Source organism: Schistocerca serialis, chromosome 4 (assembly GCF_023864345.2).
Source record: "Schistocerca serialis cubense isolate TAMUIC-IGC-003099 chromosome 4, iqSchSeri2.2, whole genome shotgun sequence".
Taxonomy (NCBI): Eukaryota; Metazoa; Arthropoda; class Insecta; order Orthoptera; family Acrididae; genus Schistocerca; species Schistocerca serialis.
Genome location: NC_064641.1, coordinates 247,439,266 through 247,466,162, shown reverse-complemented (window position 1 = coordinate 247,466,162; position 26,897 = coordinate 247,439,266). Strand labels below are relative to the sequence as shown.

Below are 26,897 nucleotides of genomic sequence, written 5' to 3'. Positions count from 1 at the left end.
GCAGAGCATAACTTAATCATAGCTAACACTTGGTTCAAGAATCATGAAAGAAGGTTGTATACATGGAAGAAGCCTGGAGATACTGACAGGTTTCAGATTATATAATGGTAAGACAGAGATTTAGGAACCAGGTTTTAAATTGTAATGCATTTCCAGGGGCAGATGTGGACTCTGACCACAATCTATTGGTTATGAACTGTAGATTAAAACTTAAGAAACTGCAAAAAGGTGGGAATTTAAGGAGATGGGACCCGGATAAACTGACTAAACCAGAGGTTGTACACAGTTTCAGGGAGAGCATAAGGGAACTATTGACAGCAATGGGGGAGAGAAATACAGTAGAAGAAAAATGGGTAGCTTTGAGGGATGAAGTAGTGAAGGCAGCAGAGGATCAAGTAGGTAAAAAGACGAGGACTAGTAGAAATCCTTGGGTGATAGAAGAAATACTGAATTTAATTGATGAAAGGAGAAAATATAAAATGCAGTAAATGAAGCAGGCAAAAAGGAATACAAACGTCTCAAAAATGAGATCGACAGGAAGTGCAAAATGGCTAAGTAGGGATGGCTAGAGGACAAATGTAAGGATGTAGAGGCTTATCTCACTAGGGGTAAGATAGATACAGCCTACAGGAAAATTAAAGAGACCTTTGGAGAAAAGAGAACCACTTGTATGAATATCAAGAGCTCAGATGGAAAACCAGTTCTAAGCAAAGAAGGGAAAGCAGAAACGTGGAAGGAGTATATAGGGGGTCTATACAAGGGCGATGTACTTGAGGACAATATTATGGAAATGGAAGAGGATGTAGATCAGGGGCAGGCAAACGTTGCACGTGGCTCATGAGCGCACAGCGCTGCACGTGTGCTGCTCGCGTGCAGGCGTCGACCGGGGCTGTGGCGACAGCCGGCAGGTTGCAGCAGTGTAGTACCAGGCTAAACTGCGGATGTTGATGTGAAGCGAGCACTATGTAGTGAACGTTGTATTTCAAGAAACGGAGAAGTGGAGATTTGCTATCTTTTAAAAAGTAATGGGAGAATCATTTTTTCTTTGTGCAAAAACGTGAAAATTCGAAATGTTTAATATGTGGCAGCATTCTCGCTGGTCAACGGAAGTTTAGTACTGAAGGCCATTATAACAAATTTCACAAGGACGAGTACAATTTATTGTCGGATTCTGAGCGGATGGGGAATTGACTGAGCTTAAGAAGAGCGATCTGACGATACCAGATGAATCTGTCATAGTTGGCCGGCCGGAGTGGCTGAGCGGTTCTAGGCACTACAGTCTGGAACCGCGCGACCGCTACGGTCGCAGGTTCGAATCCTGCCTCGGGCATGGATGTGTGTGATGTCCTTAGGTTAGTTAGGTTTAAGTAGTTCTAAGTTCTAGGGGACTGATGACCACAGCAGTTAAGTCCCATAGTGCTCAGAGCCATTTGAATTTGTCGTAGTTGCTGTTGTCACGAGAGATCTGCGACTTTCTCTCGTCATGTCTCTCATCTAACTGACTTAAAATTTTATGGAGCACTGTTTTCAAGTTTTCAGGATGACAACAATAATAGCCCAGTGGTATGTGCAAGTTATAAGACTGCGCTTAATATAGCGAGAGCTGGAAAACCATTTGCTGAATTAATAAGTCTCAGTTAAGAGCAAACATCAGTGATGAAAATTTACGTAACTGTTTGTGTTTGTCTGTATGTACAAATTTTGTTCCAGATATTAAACGTATTGTAAACTCCACCTGTGATAATTAAATAAAACGTATCTTAGGTAATAGGTACTCTTTCAAACCATGATTTCTTCAAGCACTCCTACTAACCTTACTCATTCACTCAATAAAGCAAGCTAGGAAACAAAACGCATTACAGAGGAAGCAGCGGACAGAGGGTATGGTGGGGAAGGGAGATAAGCGGGTGGCCAGCTCGCCCCTGTGTGCACGCGGAACACCTGTTAACTGCATGCGTGCAAGTGCACCGCACATGTGCAGGATTCCTGCCCGCCCCTGATGTAGATGAAGATGAAATAGGAGATATAATACTGCGTGAAGAGTTTGGCAGAGCACTGAAAGACCTGAGTCGAAACAAGGCTCCAGGAGTAGACAACATTCCATTAGAACTACTGACAGCCTTGGAAGAGCCAGTCCTGATGAAACTCTACCCTCTGGTGAGCAAGATGTATGAAACAGGCGAAATACCCTCAGACTTCAAGAAGAATACAATAATTCCAATCCCAAAGAAAGCAGGTGTTGACAAATGTGAAAATTACCAAACTATCAGTTTAATAAGTCATGGCTGCAAAATACTAACACGGATTCTTTACAGACGTATGGAAAAACTAGTAGAAGCTGACCTCGGGGAAGATCGGTTTGGATTCTGTAGAAATGTTGGAACACGTGAGGCAATACTGACCCTAAGACTTATCTTAGAAGCTAGATTAAGAAAAGGCAAACCTATGTTTCTAGCATTTGTAGACTTGGAGAAAGCTTTTGACAATGTTGACTGGAATACGCTCTTTCAAATTCTGAAGGTGGCAGGGGTAAAATACAGGGAGCAAAAGGCTATTTACAATTTGTACAGAAACCAGATGGCAGTTATAAGGGTGGAGGGGCATGAAAGGGAAGCAGTGGTTGGGAAGGGAGTGAGACAGAGTTGTAGCCTATCCCCGATGTTATTCAATCTGTATATTGAGCAAACAGTGAAGGAAACAAAAGAAAAATTCGGAGTAGGTATTAAAATCCATGGAGAAGATATAAAAACTTTGAGGTTCTCCGATGACATTGTAATTCTGTCAGAGACAGCAAAGGACTTGGAAGAGCAGTTGAATGAAATGGATAGTGTCTTGAAAGCAGGGTACAAGAGGAACATCAACAAAAGCAAAACGAGGATAATGGAATGTAGTCGAATTAAGTCGGGTGATGTTGAGGGAATTAGATTAGGAAATGAGACACTTAAAGTAGTAAAGGAGTTTTGCTATTTGGGGAGCAAAATAACTGATGATGACCGAAGTAGAGAAGATATAAAATGTAGACTGGCAATGGCAAGGAAAGCGTTTCTGAAGAAGAGAAATTTGTTAACATCGAGTATAGATTTAAGTGTCAGGAAGTCGTTTCTGAAAGTATTTGTATGGAGTGTAGCCATGTATGGAAGTGAAACATGGACGATAAATAGTTTGGACAAGAAGAGAATAGAAGCATTCGAAACGTGGTGCTACAGAAGAATGCTGAAGATTAGATGGGTAGATCACATAACTAATGAGGAGGCATTGAGTAGAATTGGGGAGAAGAGGAATTGTGGCACAACTTGACAAGAAGAAGGGATCGGTTGGTAGGACATGTGTTGAGGCATCAAGGGATAACCAATTTAGTATTGGAGCAGTGTGGGGGGTAAAAATCGTAGAGGGAGACCAAGAGATGAATACACTAAGCAAATTCAGTAGGATGTAGGTTGCAGTAGGTACTGGGAGATGAAGAAGCTTGCACAGGATAGAGTAGCATGGAGAGCTGCATCAAACCAGTCTCAGGACTGAAGACCACAACAACAAACATGCTGCTAGGTTCCCCACTCAGAATACAAGCTGCTCATCAGTGCTGACAATGTACCATTGTGGTATACAGTCACTACTTATGCACGGAATAATTTTTTTGGGGAAATTCCACAAATTCTACAAAAGCATTTAAAATAAAGAAGAAGATCATAAGGGTGATAAAAAAAGCTAAATGCAAGGATTCCTGTAGACCCCTTTTAAAACTCTCATAATATTGCCACTGCTTTGCTTGTATATGTACAAAATACTAATTTTCACAAAAGGCAGCATCTTAAAAAAGCAAAATCTCTTCAGACACAACTGTGATATACACACATATGAAATTAGGCAGAAGATGAACCTACACATTAACACAGTAAAGCCGTAAATACAAACTTATGTAAAAGAGGAGTGTATCGTACTGGAGTTATGCTATATAACCGTTTGCATTGAGTGTATCGTACTGGAGTTATGCTATATAACCGTTTGCCTTCTGACCTAGAATGCATACCAACATTAAATGAATTTAAAATAAAGTTAAAACAGTTCCTTCTTGACCACTTCTTCTGTTCTTTGCCTGAATTAATGGAACTTCGTTATAAGTTAACATCATTTATCAAATTTTACACCTGTAGAAGCAATGTAGTACACCAACCTACATTATAATACATTTTTATTGTCAATAATGATGCCAAAATGACTACTGTATTGTAAATTAACTAGGTTTACCACTGTCCTACATGAAATGTACAAACAATGTACTACAATGATTCTTGGACAAACAAATAAACAACATGATGACCATGCAATTCACACTTACGTGTTTTCAGAGGTTTCATAGAAACACTTTCAGGCTATTTCCCTACTGTTTCACTCACAATTAGCACATCATGGGATAATTGAACACCTAAATATATTGTGTGAGCTCAGACTATTCTTATTTCATAACAATCTATGTGGAAATGAACAAAATATTTTGGCATTCAGAGGAGAAAGTTAGTGACTGAATTTTTGTGAAAATCTCTTGCCACAACGAAAAACTCCTTTTTTTTTTAATGATTGCCACTCAAATTTGCTTATGACATCCATTACACTGTATCCTCAATTGCACTGTAAAACAAAAATGAGCTACCCTTCTTTGAAATTTTCAGATGTCCACCATCAATCCTATATGGTACAGATCCCATACTATATAGCATTACTCCAGACAATTGCAGTATGAATAGCACATGATTTCATTAAACGGAGCGAGAAGCCAGGAGGAAGGGGGTAAAGAAGACATTGGTCACTGTAAGTATGAATGTTTGATTAACAGCAAAGAAAATGTGTGACACTGTTTTCTTAATAACTGTTACTTCATATAATCATAGCAATCATCAAAATTTGCATAAAAGTAACACTATAGCATGCTTTTTACATTCTGTACAAACAAATTCATTAATAATACTCCAAGTGGTAATTTACATGCATAAGAGATAAGCACTACATACACAAAAGGTTAACAGTCCCAGTAGTGTCATCATGCACTAAAGCAAACCTGCTGAGAAGTGGTATATTTCTTCCTTCTTCCTCAAAAGTAAATAAAACAAAAAAAGACACTTTAACTTAATTATCGACTATCTGAGACTGTATCATCTTGTTTGTAATAAAACTGAATGAAGCAACAGAAAGCTTCTGGAAATGGAGAAAGATTCAAGCAGAAGACAAGAATAGGTGTCAATTAAAAAATAATAATAATAATAATAATAATATTGGCGTACTGTCACTTGTGTACTTACACAACACCACACATTAGAAAAAATTACTGAGACAGAAAAAGTTCTTAGGTAGTAATTTAGAAGATAAGATGTATGAAAAATTTCATTCGGTCCCTCTCATACATGTAACACACATTATCATCATGATTATGAACAAATGTCCCAGCAAAAACTTTTTTCACAATGTTCACATGGCAAAAAATTATACGAATGTAAACAAGAAGGGGCTAGAAATTCCAATCCTATATTTTTGGCTCTGGCTGCTTTTTCATGGAAAAATACAACACAGGGGCATGACACATTACCTTTTCCAGGGTTGGGTTGTGTTATTTGGGGAAGGAGACCAGACAGCGAGGTCATCGGTCTCATCGGATTAGGGAAGGATGGGGAAGGGAGTCAGCCGTGCCCTTTCAAAGGAACCATCCCGGCATTTGCCTGGAGCAATTTAAGGAAATCATGGGAAACCTAAATCAGGATGGCCGGAAGCGGGATTGAACTGTCGTCCTCCCAAATGCGAGTCCAGTCTTTTCCAGGTAACTGATAAACATGATACTTCGTGAATAATCAAACAGCTACTGCCGCGACTTTTGCAAGTGATACAATCACTTTTGAAGTGATGAAAACTCGTTCTCAAAGTTAGAAACACATCTTTGATCACTGGTTGCTTTCAATTTGGCCCACACTAGGTCTGTCAGATGTGAGGACAACCCCCAAAACTTAGTTCACAAAAAAATTTGTTTATGTTAAATTCTCGCTTGTTCCAAATACACCAACTAAACCTAAACTGGCTGCAAAAGGGCACTCGTCTCATTGCACAATAACATCACAGACTGGAGCAGTTGAATCACATTATTAATCAGGACTTTGACTACTTTTCAATGTGCCCTGAAAGGAAGACAGCTATCCTTCAGTTCTTTACCACATCTCTCTGCACCACTTTCTGCCACCCCACAAAGTCTGTGAAATATCCTGCAGTTTTTCACAGTGAAGATAGTGGGGAAAAAGTGTAACATATTGCATACATAGTCACAAACACACACACTCTTCCACACAGAATTAATTAATGTTAGGCCTAACCACAACATTCTCAACCATAAAAATTTTGACGTAAATAACTTCTACATTAAGTTCTATGCATAGTAGTTGCAGATGACAAACTGTAAAATGGAAACAACTGTATGAGTGCACGGTTTCATGGTGATACGCACTGATAAAATTCTCTAGAGCTTCCGGCCACGTCAAGTGGTTTAAAATAAATTCGCTTTCAGCCGAGTACTCCTCGGCCAGTGTCAAGTGGTGATTGTTTGCTACCTTCTGTGACATCACAGGTGCCTGCTCCAACATCATGTAGAGTAATGTATTCATTGTGCGCATGTCATGCCCACTTCAACCATCCCATGGCCTGGTCTCAAGCTGTGCTTAGCTGTAGGCCACCATCTGTATTGAGGGTGTTGTCACAAATTTTTAACTCAATTGCTTCTTTAATTACGCTATCCCAGAAGCTCATAGTCCGTGTAATAACTGATCTCTCTTTGAATGCTATATAAAGCCCAATTTCTACAGCATTCTCTGCTAAAGCTGATTTCTGAGGGTACCAAAGGTGAAAGCATGTCTTGTTTTGTACACATCACTGTTCAATAGTACACACTACCTGTCTGATATAAAACTCTCCACATGCACTCAGTATTTTATATACTCCTAGCATTCTGAGGTCTGCATCACCTTTCACAGGCCCCTTGAGTTGTCAAATTTTTGTTGGAGCCCTGAAGACAGGATCGATTTTAGGCCTCTTTAGGAGCCGGCAAATCTTTCCTGTTACTGAGCTACAGAATAGCAAAAATGGAAGCTTCTTCGAATCCTCCTTGGCGTCCTTCTGCTTCCGTGATCTCAGAAAGATGGCTTGCGAAATCTGGCAGTTGTTGTAGCCATTTTCCTTGAATACTTTCTGTAAGCGACTCAGTGGCTTCGGCAGGTTTTCAGCAAAAGATTGTTTCCATTTGATGCACCGAGGACCTTGGAATAGAACGTTTCTGTGAGGACCTTGGAATAGAACGTTTCTGTGAGGACCTTGGAATAGAATGTTTCTGCGACAGACTGTGAGAGCTGTTAGCGCGCAGATATTGGTCCATGTGGATGAGTTTCCATTAAACATTGTGGCTGTGATACCCATTTGCTTTATGGCATGTGAAGTTGTCAAGGAAAGGCAAGGCGCCATTGATCTTTACCTCCATTGTGAATTTGTCGTCGTGGATACAGTCCAAGAGTTCTCCCAGATTATCATGTCCATGAGAAGACAATTAACCTGTTGCTGATGTAATGATGAAACCAATGAGGCTTTGCAGGAGTTATGTCGTCCTTAGTATTGGTCTTTACATAGGTTGGCTGCAATTGGAGTTAATGGGCTCCCCATTGTGACTCCATCTGTCTGATTAAAATATTCTCCATCATACAACAAATATGATTTCCAAGAGCGCTTAAATAAATCCACAATGGTGTCATCAAATAACTGAGACAGCAGGTCCATGGAATCCTGGATGGGAATGCGCATGAATAATGAGACCACAGCCAAGCTGACCACAATATCTCCTTCTCCAAGATGGAGGTATTTAATTCAACTTATGAAGTCAGTCCCTTCCATACAGCCTAGGCACCCATGGTAGTCGCATCTGCAGCGACGATAAGTCCCTCTCGAAATATACCAAGGGTCCCACTGAAGCCTTCACTGAGCTTAATTATCCTCCCAACCGTGTACAAAAACAAATCTCCTGTGCTTTATCTTTCCAGTCTCCAACCACTTTCAAAAGTCCCACCGTCTGGCCACAGAGGAGCATTCCCCTCGTAACTCAATACCACCCATGACTGGAGCAACTGAATTACATTCTCCACTAGGGTTTCAATTACCTCTTGTCAAGCCCTAAAATGAAAAATGTCCTGCCCACTACCCTTCCCACCCCTCCCACAGTAGTATTCCGCCATCCACCTAAACTGCACAATACACGCGTCCATCCTTACACAACCCCCGCTCCCAATCCCTTACCTCATTACTCATACCCCTGTAATGGACCTAGATGCAAGACCTGTCCCATACATCTTCCCACCACCACCTACTCCAGTTCGGTCACTAACACCACCTATCCCATCAAAGGCAGGGCTATCCGTGAAACCAGTCATGTAGTCTACAAGCTAAGCTGCAACCACTGTGCTGCATTATACGTAGGTATGACAACCAACAAGCTGTCTGTCCGCATGAATGGTCACCGACAAACTATGGCCAACAAACAAGTGGACCACCCTGTTGCTGAACATGCTGCCAATGTGATATCCTTCATTTCAATGACTGCTTCACTTCCTGTGCCATATGGATCCTTCCCACCAACACCAACTGTTCTGAATTGTGCAAACAGGAACTTTCCCCGCAATAAATCCTATGTTCCTGTAGCCCTCCTGGCCTCAACCTTCGTTAGTCGCTGTCCTCATCCATCCAGCCCCTTCCCTACTCCCATTCCAGCACTACACAGCCATAATTCCACAACATACCCAGTCTTTTTGGTTTTATTTATTTATTTCTCTCCTTTTCCACTACCCCCCCTCCCCAACTCTCCCCTGCCCACTGCCTAACCTGCAGCACTTCACTGTCCACCATCCCCACTATACTATCCCTCCCCCTCCCCGCCTCCTCCGTACCCCCACCCAGTCACCACTCCCATCATGCACTGATGCTGCTGCTCGCAGTGCGGTTTCAGTTGCCCGAAACAGCAGCCCTGTGTGTGAGTTGTGTGTGTGTGTGTGTGTGTGTGTGTGTGTGTGTGTGTGTGTGTGTGTGTGTGTGTGTGTGTGTGTGTCTATTGTTTACGAAGGCCTTTGGCCAAAAGCTTTAAGTGTGAAAGTCTTTTTGTTGTGCCTATCTGTGACTCAGCATCTCCACTATATGGTGAGTAGCAACTTTCCTTCTCATAATATTGAAGTCAGTCATGTTCTTGATATGGTGTACACGATGACCAATGTCCACAGTAAGGAGGCTGGCCAGATGTTTAGCAGGTCTGTAAAACAGTGATCCATGCTGCTCACAATGGGAACTAAATGTGTGTTCTTCTTCTGAACCTCTGTAAGGCCATACAATGTAGGTGGTCGAGGTGCCCTAGGGAGGCAATTTGTAATGACATTCTCTTCCAGTGAAAACCTCTTGAGAAGCTCCAAAATCTTCCTCATTGTTCTGGAGTCAGGTCCCTTGATAATTTTTATATCTCTCTTCCTCCAGCATCAACCGAACCTTTACATCACAGTCAGCTCATTCCATTACGATGGCTGCATTGCCCTTGTCAGCTGCCAGGATTACAAGATGATGATTGTTGCAGACTTCTTTAAGACCAGAAAGCAGTTGGACATAGACAGACACGAGCTAATGGCCATCTGCCTGCAGCTGATGGAATTCCTCTCAGCTTTGGATTGGGAATGAATTTATGTAGCCACAGCAGCACAACAAATGTCATCACAAAAGACAACCAAAGAAAAGCAGAAAGGGAATTTCAGCCGCCTTTCACAGCAACAGCATGGCTCAGAGCAAAAAATTAGAGAATTTGCCATTATCAACATCATGACGAGAAACATCAATGCATGTGCCACGCCTCTCCTGTCAGCTGACACAGGCAATGCAACCACCATCATGGAATGAGCCAACTATGATGTGAAGATTTGGTTGATACTGGAGGAGGAGACATATCAAAAATTATCAAGGGACCTGACATCCAGAATAATGACAAATGTCAGAGCTTCTCAAGAGGTCTTCACTGGAAGAGAGTGTCATTAAAAATCTCGTCCTTTGTGCACCTCTACCACCTACATTGTAGGTTCACAAGAAGAACACACCTGAATGTCCCATCATGAGCACCAGTGGATCGCCAACTTTAAGATAGTGAAACATCTGGCCAGCCTCCTTACTCTGCACACTGGTCACTGTGTTCACCATATCAAGAATACAACCAATTTCATCAGTCAAATTAAATGCATGCCTGCCTCTTGGAGGAGGAGATATTATGGTCAGGTCTGATGTGGTTTCATTATTCTTGTGCTTTCCCATCCAATATTCCCCAGATCTGCTCTCCCAGTCATTTGACACTACCGTTGTGAATTTATTTAAGCACACTCTGATGTCCTCGTATTTTTTGTATGAAGGAAAATATTTTAATCAGATGGACAGCACCGTGATGGAAAGCCTGTTAGCTCCAATTATAGCCAACCAGCACTTTGAGGACATCGCCTTGGGCATGGCTCCTACAAAGCCTAGTTGCTTTTATCACGATGTCAATAACACGTTTCTTGATTGGTCTCATGGATACAAAAAGCTGGGAGAAATTTTGGACTACATCAACAATATCCACAATAATATCAAGCTCTCGACTGAGGTTGAGACTGATGGTGCACTGCGCCTTTCCTCGACATCCTCATCCACTTTAAAACAAATGGGGTGTCTCAGCCACAGTGTTTCCTGGAAACATGCCCGCACTTAACAATATTGCATGCTAACAGCTATCATCATCCACCACAGACACATTCGGTTCTGAGGACATTGGTGCATTAAGGGGAAGCTGCCTCTGTAATTAAAAAAATAAAAATCACAGCATTTGGTAACAAGGCATATATAAAAAAAAAACCTTGCCTATTCTCAAATTCATGAATATTTCCTTAAAAACTCGAATTTATATATGTACAGGTAGTAAAGAGCATTTTCCTTGTTGTTCAATAGAAAAGAAAAGAAAAACCCACTGATGATGGACTAACTTCAGTGAAACCAGTTAAAAAATGAAAAAATGTCTTTTGCTCAAGGCAGGTCCCAAAAAAAAAAAAAAGAGAGAGAGAGAGAGAGAGAGAGAGAGAGAGAGAGAGAGAGAGAGAGAGAGAGATTATTTGTAAGCAGACATGGACACAAGAGCTTCAACCTCAATATGAATATCCTGAGCTCTCGTTGAGTAAGTCCTCCTACAATCCCAGGCCACAAGGGACATTCTTGAGTGCAAGATTCAGCTTCAATATCTATCCAATGCAGCATATAGCGCAACCCACTGCAAAAGGAGGAGGAGGAGTAGGAGGAGGAGGAGAGGGTAGGGTTTAAAAGCCTGACATGAATGAAACTATTTGGGACTGAGCACAAGCTAAGACTGAGGAAGCAAAGGGAAGGGAGTCCCTATTCAAATCCAGTCAATGGTGTACCCTATTACATGACTCAGAACCATGTCTGAAATACATGTCATACATCATCTTTCCTGTAACAAGTGGATAGTATTTTACAAGAGCAAGTGCAATGACCATTAGTCCATTGGTAAGAATGAACATTGCCAAATAGTTGGCAAGGGTTACTGCATCACATGGCACACCTAGTTTCTCAACTCAAAATAGTTAATTTCAAGAGGTGATTTACAACCCATATTATATAGATATTTAATGCTGACATCAGCTTCTCTAAACTGCATAGATGGCAACTGTCCCTCTAAAACATCTTTTGGCCCAGAAAACTGTTTTCAAGTAACTCTGCACATTCCCACCCTATTTCCTGCCTCCACATTACTGACACCAATAACTCCTCTTTCTCTTTTATGCTCCTCTGTAGTTATGCATATTTATGGACCCTTATCCACACAGTTTTCTCAGTGGTCTCCTACTATCTCCCAATGCCCACTAAAATCCATCTATGACAGTGTCCCCCTGTGTGTCAATACTTGGGTTTGCTCTCACACCACATCCCTATGACCATGGTGTCAGGAGGATATAGTTGCACCATGTGTGTGTGTGTGTGTGTGTGTGTGTGTGTGTGTGTGTGTGTGTGTGGGCACGTGCGCATAGCTGAGAGGGGATGGGAGGGGGCAGGCGAGCAAGGACTTGAATATTCAACCTCTTGTATACATGCTATAGCATTCCCCATGATGCTGAGCATTTCTATATGTTTGTATTCTTCAAAGGCTTTAAAGGCTTTTCTATTGCAGTCTTTTTTTTTTGCTTTTAGTTAAGCTGTCATCTTTGATTCACTTCTTTGCTTTAAATTTTGTCTTGTTGCTCATTATTAGTAGTACCCTGAAATTTTAATCCCAGTTGTCACTCCATTGTCATCTTATAATAATCTCCTATATCCTGCATCTCTTCTGATAAAGATTTGAAGTGACTCTTCCAGTCTTCAGAAACTATACATATAGCCTTATCATTTCCAACTTTATTCAGATTAAATAATCTTTGAAAATTCCTAAAGCACAAGAATTAACTATTTTCAGGTTTGTGTGAAGGTAATCCCAGAATCTGTTTGTTCCTTTTTAAATTGCTCGTAAGTAGATACTCTTGTTTCAAGTTGTCATGCTCTGTGTTGCAAAGCTTTATAAATTGTTGTTGGATTTGTATTGTCACTGAAATATGGCCATGTAATAGTCTAGAGGACAGCAGTTATCTACATCCAGCAATGTGTCCAGAGAGAGATTAAATTTCATTGCCTGCTTTTGGTCAGCAGGGTTTGATGCACAGAATCCTCCACAGCTACACTACCTTCTGAAGTGATGCGCACTAGAATTTCCCTCCATACACACTGCCTCATAAAAAAGTGAAATGTCCACAAGACAAGGTCCAATGCCTTGGAGGCACAGAGTGTTAGTCCTGGCATCATGGTGTGGGAAACCATCAGGTAAGACTTCAGGGCGTGGCTGATAGCGACTGAGGGAGCTCTTGCAGTATACCTCACGGACATCTGCTTTCTCATGTATTACATCTCATGCAACAGTATCACTGTGCCATTTTTCACCAGCATAATGCTTGTCCATACATAGCATAACCATCTTGGACTCTGCCTCGGCACCATTGTACAGGATATCAAGGACCAGTTACCAACAGTTGTAGACTAGCTCACCTAAGTGGGTGCATACTGCCAACTTCTTTGTAAATCTGATTTGATTTTGTATCACTTTAATAACATCACATATTCTCTCGACCTGTTAAGTTCCATTTCATTTCCTCCTGCTCTTCTGGGTACTTCACACTTTTTGTAAGGCAGTTTCCTGGACTGTTGCAGAGTTCTCAGGGGATACAGAAATTATGATACAGCAAAAACTGATGTGTAAAACAACTGTTGTAGCTTACAATTTATTGGTTGCACAGGTATATTTATTTAGCATGTAGGGAGATATCTTGAAGAGTTACCTATTGCCGTTAGTGTTCCTGCACGCACATCAGTTTGCCCAATGTTACTTCAGAACACAGGAGAGAGTACTGATTGTAGCCCAATAACTGAAAAAAATTACTGCCCCAATAGTGTGTCATTGACTTCCCCCAGAACTTGAGCCTTGTGTCCTCTCCACCACCTCCTGTCACTTCCTTTTGTTGACACTATTGCCACTGTTAGCTATTCTTATTAATTTGGACTACAGAATTAATGGTGGCACTAGATTTCATCTTCAGTGATCATTGGGAGAGAGATGTAACCTGCTCTTCATGATACTGTTGCAGTCATTACTGACATACAGTAATTGTTTCTGTCTTCTGCTTTTTTGTCAGCTGATTTCAAGCCAAGATGGTAAAATTTTTCCCAAAAAAGTGCAAACATCTTCCACTGCGGTTCACCATTTCCTTTACAAAATAAAGGAGACTGCTCTGTAGTAAGACAGGTGTTCCAGAATCATTTTGTACCACACCAATACCAGCAGACACGTATTGCAAAGTTTGCAGTACACAAAAAATTATGTCGTTAATTTCTCATTTTTCTGTTCCTTTAATGAACAGAAAGTGGGGAAAATCTCTCTGTGTGCTACACTCAGAGCAGTTTGTAACGTTTAGAGAAATTCTTTTCTCTAACAAAAGTATCACAACTAAAATAACAAACTTCTGCATTATAAAGTCATCGAAGTGCTACCTACTTTATCCTATCAAGCTTTGATAGGTTTCAAGAAGACTCGCGCTTCACAGACCACCTCCACTTTTAAAATGTGTAAGAGGAATATTTTTCTGATACAGAACATTATCGCATATAATTCCACAAACTAACCTTGGGTTCTCATAAAGTTACATGTGTACTTAATAGTAATCTCTTCCAATAAAGATCAAAGGAGATGTAGCTGAATCTCTGTCATGAATCTACTTCCAGAACCTAAACATTCCACTAACTATTTGTTTTTCACTACAATCATGAGGTACACATTTCTTGAAAGTGAGTAGGAAACGAAACTAACTGCCACCATTCCTAGGAGAGCCATGAAAAAACACTGTCAAACAATCACCCCCATCATGACAAAAGAAATTAAACAGCCAGAGAAGAATAGTTTTATTTACTGGAAGTATTTAAGCATAAATAAAGAAGATGAGCCCTTCAGATGAAATTCATTGGTGTTGCTGGAGGTATAATAACAGGCATGGAAGAGATATGCTTACTCTAGGAGGGGGTATATCCTTGTAGTCTTCTCCGCTATTTGACTGACTTCCTATGCGACGTGGACTGCCATCAGACATGGACGAAACTGGACTTGGTGAAGGTGATGCCCCAACTAGTATCTGCTGTAAAACGGTATTGCATTCCATTTCAGTTCAATTAGCAAAACTTAATTCTGGTTACACATTACCAAGCTTGTACAAGTTTCCACAATTTAGATTAGTACAAAGTACTTCCTGCATCATTTTTTGCACAATTTACCAACATAAAAATTCTAAAAGTACTGTTTCTTAACAGAAGCTCTAACTAAAACTGAAAAGAAGTCATGCATCACTGCAAATAAAATTTGTCACATTGCTGTATTATGAAATGTTATCTATTTAGTTGTACAACAAAACAAACAGCTGTGAGAATGATTCTACAAATGAAACAATGCATTATATTAAACTTAATTCTGCTGCCAAACAAAACTTAGCACTAATAAAAGATGTAAGTGCATTAACATTTATCAACTAATACTGCTCCTCATTGAGAGGTATGTATACCTACTTGCATATTCGCTGCTGGTGAACCAATGGGTGTGGAAGTGGCATGAGCAGCAGCCCTTGGTGCAAGAGGTGGTTTGTTTCGACGCCTTTCTTCCGATAGTCGCTCTCGTAAATCTATGTTTTCTCGTTCAAGAGCTGCCATTTGTAACTTGAGATCTGATATAGTGGACATTAATTCAAGTTTCTGAGTTTCCAGGGATGACCTTGTCAACATTTCCTACACAGTAAAAGTAATCGTATTACTATACGAAACAAGAAAATCGTATTACTATATGAAACAAGAAAAGTAAATTCTGGGGTTTGGATGAGTGAAATATAAAATAAAAGAAAGAAGAAAACGAACACCCAGCTATCACAATAAGAAGGGAAACCATAAAGAATAAATTGAACACCCAGCTATCAGGACAAGAAATGAAACCATAAAGGATAATTTAAATATATTATTAAATTATTAAAATTATTAGATTAAAAACTTAAACAGATACTTGTACGCAGCCATTCTTTTCATACTCTGAACACACGTATCATCGAATAAATCCTTAACACATGGTGAAGAAAAAGCCTAAGCATACATTTTTGAGTGATTGGGGAAATACAGCATTAAATATTAAAATACAGCATTAAATATTAAAATTACAATATGTAGTAAGTGTATCATGCTCAATTTAATCTCTAATTTTGCAGTCCCTTGTAAGATTTTACCACTGTGGATACAGATTCTTAGTATTAAATGACATACTAATACACAAAATCAAACAATGGTAAGTCCACGTAGGAATATCAACAATGTAGGAAAAAACAGATTGCTACTTACTGTGAAGAAGACATTTTCTTTACTGTAGAAATTGCAGCACACACTGTCACAGTAGGACATTATGCAGAGAATTGGAAAACAGAAAACAACCAGCCGTCAAACTTTAATTTCTACAACTGTCAGATAGTAAGAAACATGTTATTATATAAGTGCAACAGCAAATTCTCAAACAAATTTAAATTGTTGCTGAAAATAATATTGCAACCAACACCTACACACAGCAATTATGATTTAGTCAAGGTTGACATATGTCTGTCTACAATGTCAGGACATGTATTGATGAAGGCGATAAAGCCAAAATAAGCTTATATACTAAAATAAAATATCCTGTAGCACACTTGTTTTCCAATTCTCTGTGCAATGTTCTACTGTAAAGAAAACACATTATGCTTCAGACAGGCACAATTAAGACACTTACACAAATTTATGAGCCACAGCCTTCCTCAGCAAAAGTGAAACTGAGAAGCGCACACCATTCATACACACAAGCAAGCACATCTCATACACGTGACTGCCAACCCAAGCAGCTGCTAATACACAGTAGCATTCCTTAACTTTCAATTAATAAATAAACATAGTCTTGTACTACGCATTTTCTCCAATATGTGCATATAATTTTAATTCTTATCATTGTTGTATTTAGGCCCTCTTTTGATTGCCTTTTCCCTGTAAATATAACCTGCAGTCCTCTGTTCGAAAGTTCCTATCTGTCTTACCAATAATCACATTCTTAATAAAGAGGCATCTCCACCTTTACTACTGGATACTATCCTTGTCATCATCAAAATAACAGCAATTTGCTTCATTACTGGTCACGCACAATCTATCTACTGTGGAATGCTTCCTCTCACAATACTAATATGACTGCATGTTTGAAAGACCATACACTTTCTTGATGTCTAAAAAATTTAAGTCTCTTTCCTTAGTTTTGCTAGTTCAGTTAATTTCTTGATATGAAGCATCTGCTCAGAACATGACCCCCTCCTTTCTATGTTTCAATATGGTTTTGGAAATAATCTTCTGCTATAGATAAAAGCAAGACACCTTTTTAATTATCAACATCAATTCTAGAGCATTTCTTATGTGGGAGAGCTGATTTCCAACAATCAGGCACCTTCCTTTCTATTTATTTTCTCAAATTCAGTGGTACCATTTCAGTCAAATCTACTTTATTATGGTCACGAAGTGAGAGAAGTGAGTCACTCTGTACATAGATCACTGCATGTTCCTTAAACACAAAACTAAAGTTTTGTTATTGTATGTACATCCATGAGCCTTTCTGCTGAGGGGTGGCTCAGTAATACAGATAGCCATACCACATTTGTAGTCATATCCGAAGATTATTTATGAGAAGCCAAACCAACATATGGGTTGCAAATATATGCTACAAAACACCAAATGAGGTTACGTATGCTGAAAATCCCAGGTATGAAAGTAACTAATTATTAAATCAAGTGGCTGTCTGACACCATGGCATTAAATACACAATTGCCTAATGATTATAGCAAGACATTTTGAAAAAGTGTAAATATTGCTGAAAATCTAAAGGTTATTGTACAAATACCTTTGTGTGTAAAAATTCTGCATTTATACATTTCAAAACAGTAAAGAACTCATCAATTCAAATATTGCTTTGGACAGCACAATGATTTTTTAGGTGACTCCCACTAATGATGTCCAACACAGATTTTTAGTCACTTGAGAAGGTTATTCAGCCAGTTATGAAGGATAGAGAACCTCATTTGCTTTCAAAAACCATACACAACTTAAGCAGAGAAGGGAATTCCTGTTACTTACCCAACAGAGATACCTACAAATACTGCAGAGGACTGACAACACTAGCCTATATCATAAAGTAAGATACAGTTTTTTTTCTGCCTTACCCTTTGTAAAAGATTCTCGCTGTTATCCAACTGCTTCCGTTTTTCATCCAATGTCTTCTCCAAATCTGCTATCTTGTCACCCTGGGCTTCTATCTGCTCCGTCAGAACACTCACTTGTAACTGCAGCGACTCCTTGTCTGCTTCCAGTTTTCGAATTCTCTCTTCTCCTTCTCCTGGGGGCTGTCAATAATAAGATATTTTTTAATGAGATGTTTACTTTATTGTTTGATGGTCTAGCTAAAAGTAAAAATGAAACAGAGACAATAAAATACAATGTTAATTTTTGTTGACTTCTGATATATATTTAGAGATATTAAATGTTATGTTTCCAGACTGTGAGACCATGGAAATTTGATGATATAGTACTAAATGTATTGTTGATAGTCTTCTACATTTGATGCTGACATGTAATTTAGAAGGTATAGCTTATTAAAGTGAAAATATAGGATATGTCATTATGAGTAAATGTAATGAATTATTATCACACAGGTGATTTATGTTGAGTGTGTGTGTGTGTGTGGTGGTGGGGGGGGGGGTGGAGGGAGGGAAGGGGAGGGGGGGAAGAGAGAGAGAGAGAGAGAGAGAGAGAGAGAGAGAGAGAGAGAGAGAGAGAGAGAGAGAGAGAGAGAGAGGGGTTTTTAAGAAGTATTTGTAATGCATTTACTGTAGACACAAACAAATTCTTTATGCATGCTCACTTTGCTTCACAATATACAACAAAACAAGGGATGCTGATTACAGTATTTGTATGTATGTCAGTTTTTAAAACACTTAAATACAAAAAAGGTAAGGATAATTTACAGCATGCATCACCATGCCAGGTTAGAATGAATAGAAGTATAATTCTGGAACATAATGTTATTAATACCAGGACGACATGAAATAGGAGACAGTGGAAACTGAAGGAATGAATGTTAGAAAAGGTAGTGTTTAACTCTATGTCCACAAAAGTGTGAGCCATCTAGACCACTGTAAACACTTAACACAACTTGGAAACAAATGGAGCACCGTAATCTCCTAACCTTGCTGGTAAGTGTTGACCGGCTACCATGCCAGCACCCATGGACAGCTCCATACAGATCAGGCTGACTGCCAGAACACAGATGACAAGCACAAAAACTGCGGCATGGGCATATCTGAGGTGTAGGCATGCCATGAGCACAGCTACATCCGTGACTGTTGTGAAGGTGGCAGTGTGAACTTGACAGGTCACACCAAGAACCATGGTGCACAGATCCGTGGCAAGCTGGTAGACGTTGTTGTGGTGAGGGGGATCGGTATCGGAGAGCTGCAGATGACCGGCACTTGGAATCACGGGTAGATCGATCACAACGTTTGCGTCGGCGGTCAAGGCTGCCACCTTTATCGGAGGGGGAGGCTGATGGGGGCGGCGGTTTCTGTGCCGAACCTCGCAGTGGCGGTTTGTGTGTAGGACCATTCACGCTACTGAAGTCTGGAGTGCTAGTAATGTCCTTGCCTCTGTGTACAGGTGATTCCAGGGTTCGAAAATCACTTTCTTCATTCTGTACACCTCGACATGGTTCTATCTGGATGTAGCTGAAACTGTGGTTCTCCTCATTTTCTGCTTCCTTACTTTGTAAAAGACAACTGTCTTCAGTTTCTCTCGTTACAGGTACTGAAGAATTCTTAATCCAGTGAAAGTTCTCTCTGCAGCCCTTTGCGTTTTGATCTGACAAACCCAAGAAGTAACCCATCAGATTAATTTATTTACTACATTTCATAACTATCAAATGGTAGTTCTGTGACATTCAGGAGAGAAGATTACAATGAAAATGTGAAACAAATAAGTACAAGTACAGCATATCTTCTCAAAAAGAGGTTATAGCCAATTTAACTCTTTATTTTCAATGTACTTTTACAAGCAAGGAATGATTTTGTATTCCACACATGAGTTAAATGGCCCACCTTGGTGGGACTGCTTCTGTTTGTCTTCGTCAGAAGAGCATGAGGATGAAAGTTCTGAGGACGAGCTGGAATGGGAAGAGTCTGAATGTGACTGTCCAGCTCCACACTTGAGTGTAGACTCATCGTCTGGGCTTGAGTCATCGCCACCTGGTAGCATCAGAAACCACTAAGTACGTTTTCAAATAATCTCTTACTATTACTAAATTACTGGCATTTTCCTAACATCCTACCACTTCTGAAATAGTTTTCATGATAATTAATAAAACTGTTGTACAGGTCTACTTCCAATGGTACAGGGAATTCTAATCTCTTCAACAATTGCATGTGGTTCAGAGTTGAATAATTTCTGACGCCGAAATAAATAATTATTACACACACCTTACATATAACATTTCAAGCAGAAAGTACTTTAATTACGGCAGTAGACTGTAAATTAGGAACTGTGGCACACTTTCGAGCATAGAAAGGGAGAGAAACGAGGGCAATTAAATATATTTAACACATTTTTCGATATAATGGGAAATAACACCAAATTTTGTTTACATGGTGCAGTCATCAAACTGTGGGTGAACTGATGTCGCCCCCCCCCCCCCCCCCAAATGCACAATCAACAACGTAGCGTGGTGCAAGTGAGTAACACAATTGCAACAACTGTCAAATTCCAAATTTAGATACAAATGTCTCTCTTATTCTTCATGGGAATATGTCTTAAATACGATGGAATCACTGGAATGGTCAGATGCAGAAAACCAAAGGTGTGGTACAAACCCATTTTTGTATACATAAATGCACAAATGGCTGGATGAAGCCCTCCTTTTGGTAATGCACGCTTCTTCATCGTCCTGACCAGCAACGACTATCAGTGCACTTACAAACAAGACAGAACTGTTCGAGAGAGCTTCTTAAACTATCATATTGGCAGGGATCCAGTTAAGTTCCTGGCTGTCTCAGCCAAAGATTAAAAGCATCTATGCTTCGTTAACGGAATAGCTTCAAAAATAATGGGCCACTTCTTAACAAAAACAATCGTTGTGTAAAATAAATAAAAGATCTGCGACGTATTTTGCTTAGAGACTTCACACAGTGAACATCGTGATCAGCACGTAACAAAAATGTACGAGAAGTAATGTGTTCAGCGCCAGCGGACAAACCTGCCTTGACACTTCTATTTTCCAATTATAAACACTAATTTGTAAGACAAATTCCCACAACGTCAATGTTGCTACTATGTTCAACGATGTGAGCCGAGTGTGCAACAAGCACTCAACAGTACTCCTGGAAAGATAGGTGAGGCACGACAGTGTCTAATGAAAACTTAAAAAACTAATAATATCAAGAGATAATTATTGGGGGCTAATACGTGGACGATTCATTTCCGACAACAAACAAAACTTTATGTCGATTTTTCGGATGAAGAGGAATACGAAATAAAAAACCAGTTCCAATAATAATGTGCAGAATAATTAAATCAATTATCTGGTTTCTAACTAGTTGCAACCAATCTGTACGACGTATCATTGTTCTTCTTCTAACGTTCATCAATAAATGTTACAGCAGTGGGAGAGGTAGCACTAGCTTTTTCCTCTTACATAATCTGTGAAATACGTGTTGTTTAAAATGCAGTGTGCGGCCACTCTTTAAAGACTAGTCTACCAAGCACACTGTTAGGATTGTCTTCTAATCCACACACGCTGCAACATAGGAGATTTAATATTTTTATTTAAATGTGCAACAATTTGTGTAATTAACGAAGTGCACTACTTCGATTCTAGTACTCTTTTGTTAGAAGGAGGGAAGTTCAAAGAGTCACAGAAAAAGATATTTTACCACATCGACTTTGAATTGACTGTGCGCTGAGTTTCTACCACTGTCACCGAAATTCCTTTTTTGAAAGTCGCAGTCGTGTTTTCGAAAGGAATATTTGATCAGTACGCTTCTTCTCGCCAATATGACTACGTGACAGCCTATATATGCTCGTCTTCCAAGTTGTGACGTCATTACTTTCTCCATATTTCGTAAGATGTTATGAATATCGAAACAAAAATTTGGGCATATGATAGTACGAAAGCAGGTGAGTATTTTCCTGTATGATTTAACACTTGTGAGATTTATTTTAATCTACGATGATACTGAACCTAAAATGAATTATACTGAAACGAGGTACATTTTTAAAGACCATCGACAGTTCGTGAAAAAGAAAACTAAAATGGTATACCGCAAGTCAATGTTTCTTGCAAGACTTTTCGAAGGAAAAAAAAGACGGTTTCATGTGGTGTCGAGGTTCTGCTGCTGTAGTCTGCAGTTTCGTTTCAGCCATGTTGGGCTATGTTTACAGGGAAATTAGGCTAATACAGCGGAGCAGTGATGTATTAGCAGACTTTGGATAGGAAATTTACATGTTTTATTGAGAACAGCTTCAGTGTGAACGTTACTTCTATATCTAAGTTGACAAATAGAGTAGACCAATGAGACGAGGTACTAGAACTTTTCGTTAAATGAACGGGTTGTTCTTCCGTAACTTGCTGTTCCACGTCTATCTTCAGAGGGCAGCAGCCACACTTAACGCAAATTTTACAGTTTCGTCATGAAGTTAGAGAACTTTTTTTGATGGAAATTATAAAACAGTGGATGGTAAAGATATGTTTAGCAAGGCACATTGCGCGAAAATTGTACTCGGTGTCGTTATATATAAGGAGCATCTTATTTGATACGAAAAATAGGAAGTTTCCTTAAGATATGTATGTTGCCACCTGAAAATGGGCTTCGATTTGAAACTAGTTGTAGCAAAATACACCTTTAATTTAACGAAAATGTGGCTGTCTTATCGATCTGTTTCGAAACAGTCTCGGAGTTCTCACACAATCCTCGATACAATGATGGTAGAGTAATTGAATAACTATCTAGAACGTCGAGTAGTGAAAATACTTATCCCCTGAATACTACTATTTGACAAGTGCCTCGTTTCGATATTTTAAACGGTTTAGTGAATGTTGGGGGTGATGCGAGTTAGATGAGTCGAGCTCTGTCTAGTGGAACAATCGGTGGGTGTGCGAAGTGACCTCGCGCTGGAGGCGGAGGAGGAATGTGCGAAACCTGCGGTGGCGGCGGGGCCCGTGCTGCGTCGCTGCCAGTCGCCTTCTGCCTTCCTGTGATCGCCGCTTTCGTCATCGCTGCTCGTTGTCAGACTGTCGTCGTCGTCGTCATCGGGACCGTGGCGGTCGTGGTCTCGGTCGTGTTTGGCTTCGCAGGAGCGTCGATGCACATCGGTGAGGCGCCGAGCGCGGTTGAGCAACATCGCTGGCGCAGCCGAATGCGCGCGCACTGTGCCTTCGGACATTTCCGTACACGGGTGCTCGTGTCTTCTGCACGCCGTACCAGTTTCTCAGCGTGCGGTGTTCTTATGAGATCGCAGATCCAAGTTGGTGTGGACTGGCGCAATTTTTTTTCCTCCAGTGAAATGTGGTGGGGGGGGGGGGGGGGGTGTTAGCTCCACAAATAGATCCAAACTAACTCGACTAACTCGAGCGTCGCGGGGGCATTTCGCACCAGGTTAGTGTGCAACCTGGTCTCCACGTCGTTTACGAACGCAAGGACCAGCGTCGTTACACGTGCATTTGCGCCAGCAGGCAGTTCGAGCGGTGTCGCGGAAGCGGAAAGAAAGCGAGTGGTCCGTCGAGGCGTTTCGAATGTGGCGGTGCGGCGCGAGCGTGGGCGTCGCTTGCTGCCGGCGGCGATGACGCAAGCGATCGGCACTGATGGAGGTGACAACGGCGGCGTGCGACACGCGGCGGAGCGCCTTGCCGATGCCGACTGAGCAGCGTCGACCCGGCGGCTGGCCACGAGAGCTTCCGTGCGGTTATATTTAGCGGCTCTGCCCTCTCGGTTTGAACACGCACGGGAACAACGTGCGTGACGCGGCCCACCGCGCTGCCCGCCACAGGGCCTCCCGCTGTCCGTCGCCTGCCCTCCCCCCCCCCCCCCCGTCCCCACCATCCCCTACCTTTATATCCTCTCCTCCCCCCACCCTACCATCAACTTTTTCCCGACTTCTGTCTCTTGTTTTACAGTCGTCATGCCGCCCCGGCCTGGGAGGCCTACACCCAAACATCCGCTTTGCCTCACACTGAAAGTACGCTACGGTCAGTAAAACATACCAGGGGCGGCTGGGGTAATACCGCTGTGCCGTGGACTCACTAGTATGAAAGAGAAAAGCAGAGCTATACGAATTACACATAGAACATTGTTTCCTTGTATGTGTGCTCTGATTTGAAGAGGCGCGTTAAGCCGCGCGCGCTGTTGTGGAAGTTTTCTAACACCTGGAGCCAGCTCCAGATTTACAGCGTCTGCTCTCGTAAGCGCTGTGAGGCCGGGATGTTGGTTTCTACATGCTTTGGTGGAGAACAAAAAACTAACGTATTCACCACGTGTTGAACACCTGTTTTCAAAACAACAGTGTAGTATTTCTCTTTATGTTCGTCACGTTCGTGTAATGAGGTTCTGTCCAAACATGTTTCAGTTCACTGTTAGGCCTGGCAATTAAGAAGTATAGCACTGTGCAGTGTGTTTTCTTTAAGTGAAAATTCGGTTGACTGTGAAAGTTATAAACATGAACAAACGAAGTGAATGGTTAAAAAACGCCATTTTGCGACAGGACCCCAGTGAAAAATTCAGATAAAAACACTAGGTAGGCCACTACCGAACCTGACACTGCAGCGACAAACAAAAAATTGATTCCGTAATTCAATCTGGAAATTTTCTAGAAGAACAATTGTATTTGTGGCTGTGAAGAAAATAATGCTGTGTTCTGTTTTCCTTGCGTGTTACTTGGGGACTTGTTTACTGGTGCAAGACCGGAACAACCGTTATTAGGCGTATATGGTTAAAATGAAAGTACATGAAATGTCAAAGCGACACGTAAATAATCTTCTTTCATTTCTAGGCAAAACCAACATTCAGCTTGAACTGGATTCACAATATAGACAAAATAGACAAACAACAGACAGTCAAAACAAACAGCAGAAAGGAACAGACAGAAACTGTTCAGGCGCCATCTCTATCGTCAACTTACGCTACCGTAACTTCAAAACACCTTCTACTTCTGACTGTCACGTAAAAGTGTCTGCACATTCCCTAAGAGCAGTGAAGAATCCCGCGGTCGATATATTTTTTTTTTTTTAAATGGACTTGTAGTCCGGGGTGATATGTTACAATACAGCATCACCGGTCTATTGCGGTCTAACTGTGTTGGTGAGGCAGTAATTTTCCACAGGGCAGTGACTGCGTCACTGCAATTCACTTTGGAGGTATGGCGGTGGGACTTGTAGTCCCGTACCACCCTCTGACGGTGATAGTACTACATGAGTCAGGCAGAAAAATTTTGCCTAACATGGGCAGGTGAAGGTGTGGCTGTCGCGAATAGTAAAAGATGGTGTCGCGAATAGTAGAAGATAGAATTAAAATCATGTAGGCTGTAGGCTGGAAAATTATTGCTACAGATCAAGCGAGGCGGACGTGACCAGACTATCTCATGTGTAATGTGTAATGTGTACTCGACTAACAAGAGCGGAGTATGCAGTATCACGAGGCTCAAACACAGTTAGTGGCAACCCGTGGACACAGCAAACAGTGGAGAATGGCTAGTTCATCACGTAGGCATCACATGCTGCCGCGTGACTAGCCTACTCAGGGCTCAAAGTTCGGGGTGCTAGAACCTTCTAGAACCTTCTAGAACAAGTGGTGCCGGGTGCACTAACCCCTATAAAAGCGGATAGCCGCTAGATCGAAAGACAGTGATGGAGTGAGGTACTTAGGAAGCCGGTCCACGTCAGTCTGCGTCGGGATGCTGAAAGAGTTGCAGGAGAGTATTGAGCACAGCAACAAGTAGGGACTTAGGCTGAATCGACACAGCTGACACTTAGTCTGGTGCGCTCGCCTCTGCTGTATTAGGACTTAGGTTTGGGAAGTTAGGGATGGCAACTGCATAGCCAGATAGACAATCATTGGAGACTGTATATAGAACCTTATTTAAATCACAAGTGCCAGGGGTACTTCCAGTATAATCGTTCTATACATCGAGTGTTCATATATGAAAGCTTCCCTAAGATCCTATCCGAGTTCCGTACTCTAGCTCACGTTGCAGCCTTCTCTACAACGGAGCAGTGAGGAGTTGGCGGCCCACACCACCGAGACCTCATGCCAAGTAAGTTCTCTGACGCGCACCAACGCTGTCCTTCCACTCCCTCTCAGGACACGTCAGTAGGACACGACAGAGGTTTAGACCATTTTTCTGGTGCCAGGTGTGGGGTATAGGTGAGGTATCTACGGGTGAAGAAGCGACAGTATAGAGTACTGGAATAGGCAGAGGGGCGTTAAGTAGCACCAGCGTCGCAGAACGAGAGGGTCGACACATCGCGCCGTCGCAGAACGAGAGGGTCGACACACCACGCAGCTGCGGAGCCAGAGGGTCGACGCAGCGCACCGTCGCGGGTCCAGGGGGTCGCCGCGGCACGTCAAAGCAGAAGGTGCTGATTCACGCCAACGCAGCACCAGCGTCGCATCGCGCCGCCGCCGGGGTAGAGAGGCGCTGGTCCGCGCCGTCCCAGCAGCTGCACCGTCTCGCACCGCGCTCATCTCGAGCGGGTCTACGCGCCGCCACCGCGACGCGCCACATTCAGCACCAGCCAGCAGGAGTCAAGGTTAGTGGAGATGTCAACCTCCAATGAAGTAGACTCGGGCGAAGGCCCGCAGACACTCTCCAGTGTAAGCAGGCTATATTTAAGTTATAGTGAGGCTACCAAGTTGGTACCCCATAAATTTGATGGGGACAGAGAAAGATTGTCCGAATTTATTGATAATTGCGATAATGCGTACCATTTAGTGAACCCTAGTTATAAGCAAGTGTTTCTGAAGTTCATTATTGGTCAGATAACGGGCTCAGCCCGCAGTAAACTATTGGTTAGGGATCATACAGAGACTTGGTCTGCCGTGAGGTCTATATTGTTGGAAAATTATGAGAGCAAACGCACAATTGACTACTATGCTTGTACTATGTTTAATAGT

General features: G+C 41.5%; 1 protein-coding gene across 13 annotated transcripts in view; it reads right to left on the bottom strand.

The window, feature by feature from the left end:
• Window positions 1-26,897, bottom strand: part of LOC126473647 (liprin-beta-1) — a 955,354-nt gene that overhangs the window by 118,580 nt on the left and 809,877 nt on the right. For 3 of the 13 annotated variants that reach the window (XM_050100857.1, XM_050100858.1, XM_050100855.1), the window contains exons 2-6: window positions 19,839-19,985; window positions 18,935-19,602; window positions 17,913-18,092; window positions 15,217-15,432; window positions 14,670-14,792 (exon numbers count right to left, since the gene is read on the bottom strand). In XM_050100857.1, coding sequence (XP_049956814.1) covers window positions 14,670-14,792; window positions 15,217-15,432; window positions 17,913-18,092; window positions 18,935-19,602; window positions 19,839-19,985 — 1,334 coding nt within the window. Of the gene's footprint in view, window positions 1-14,669; window positions 14,793-15,216; window positions 15,433-17,912; window positions 18,093-18,934; window positions 19,603-19,838; window positions 19,986-20,606; window positions 21,205-22,931; window positions 23,318-26,897 lie in introns of those variants that run through there. The other 10 variants (XM_050100849.1, XM_050100851.1, XM_050100860.1 and 7 more) reach the window with 8 other exon arrangements.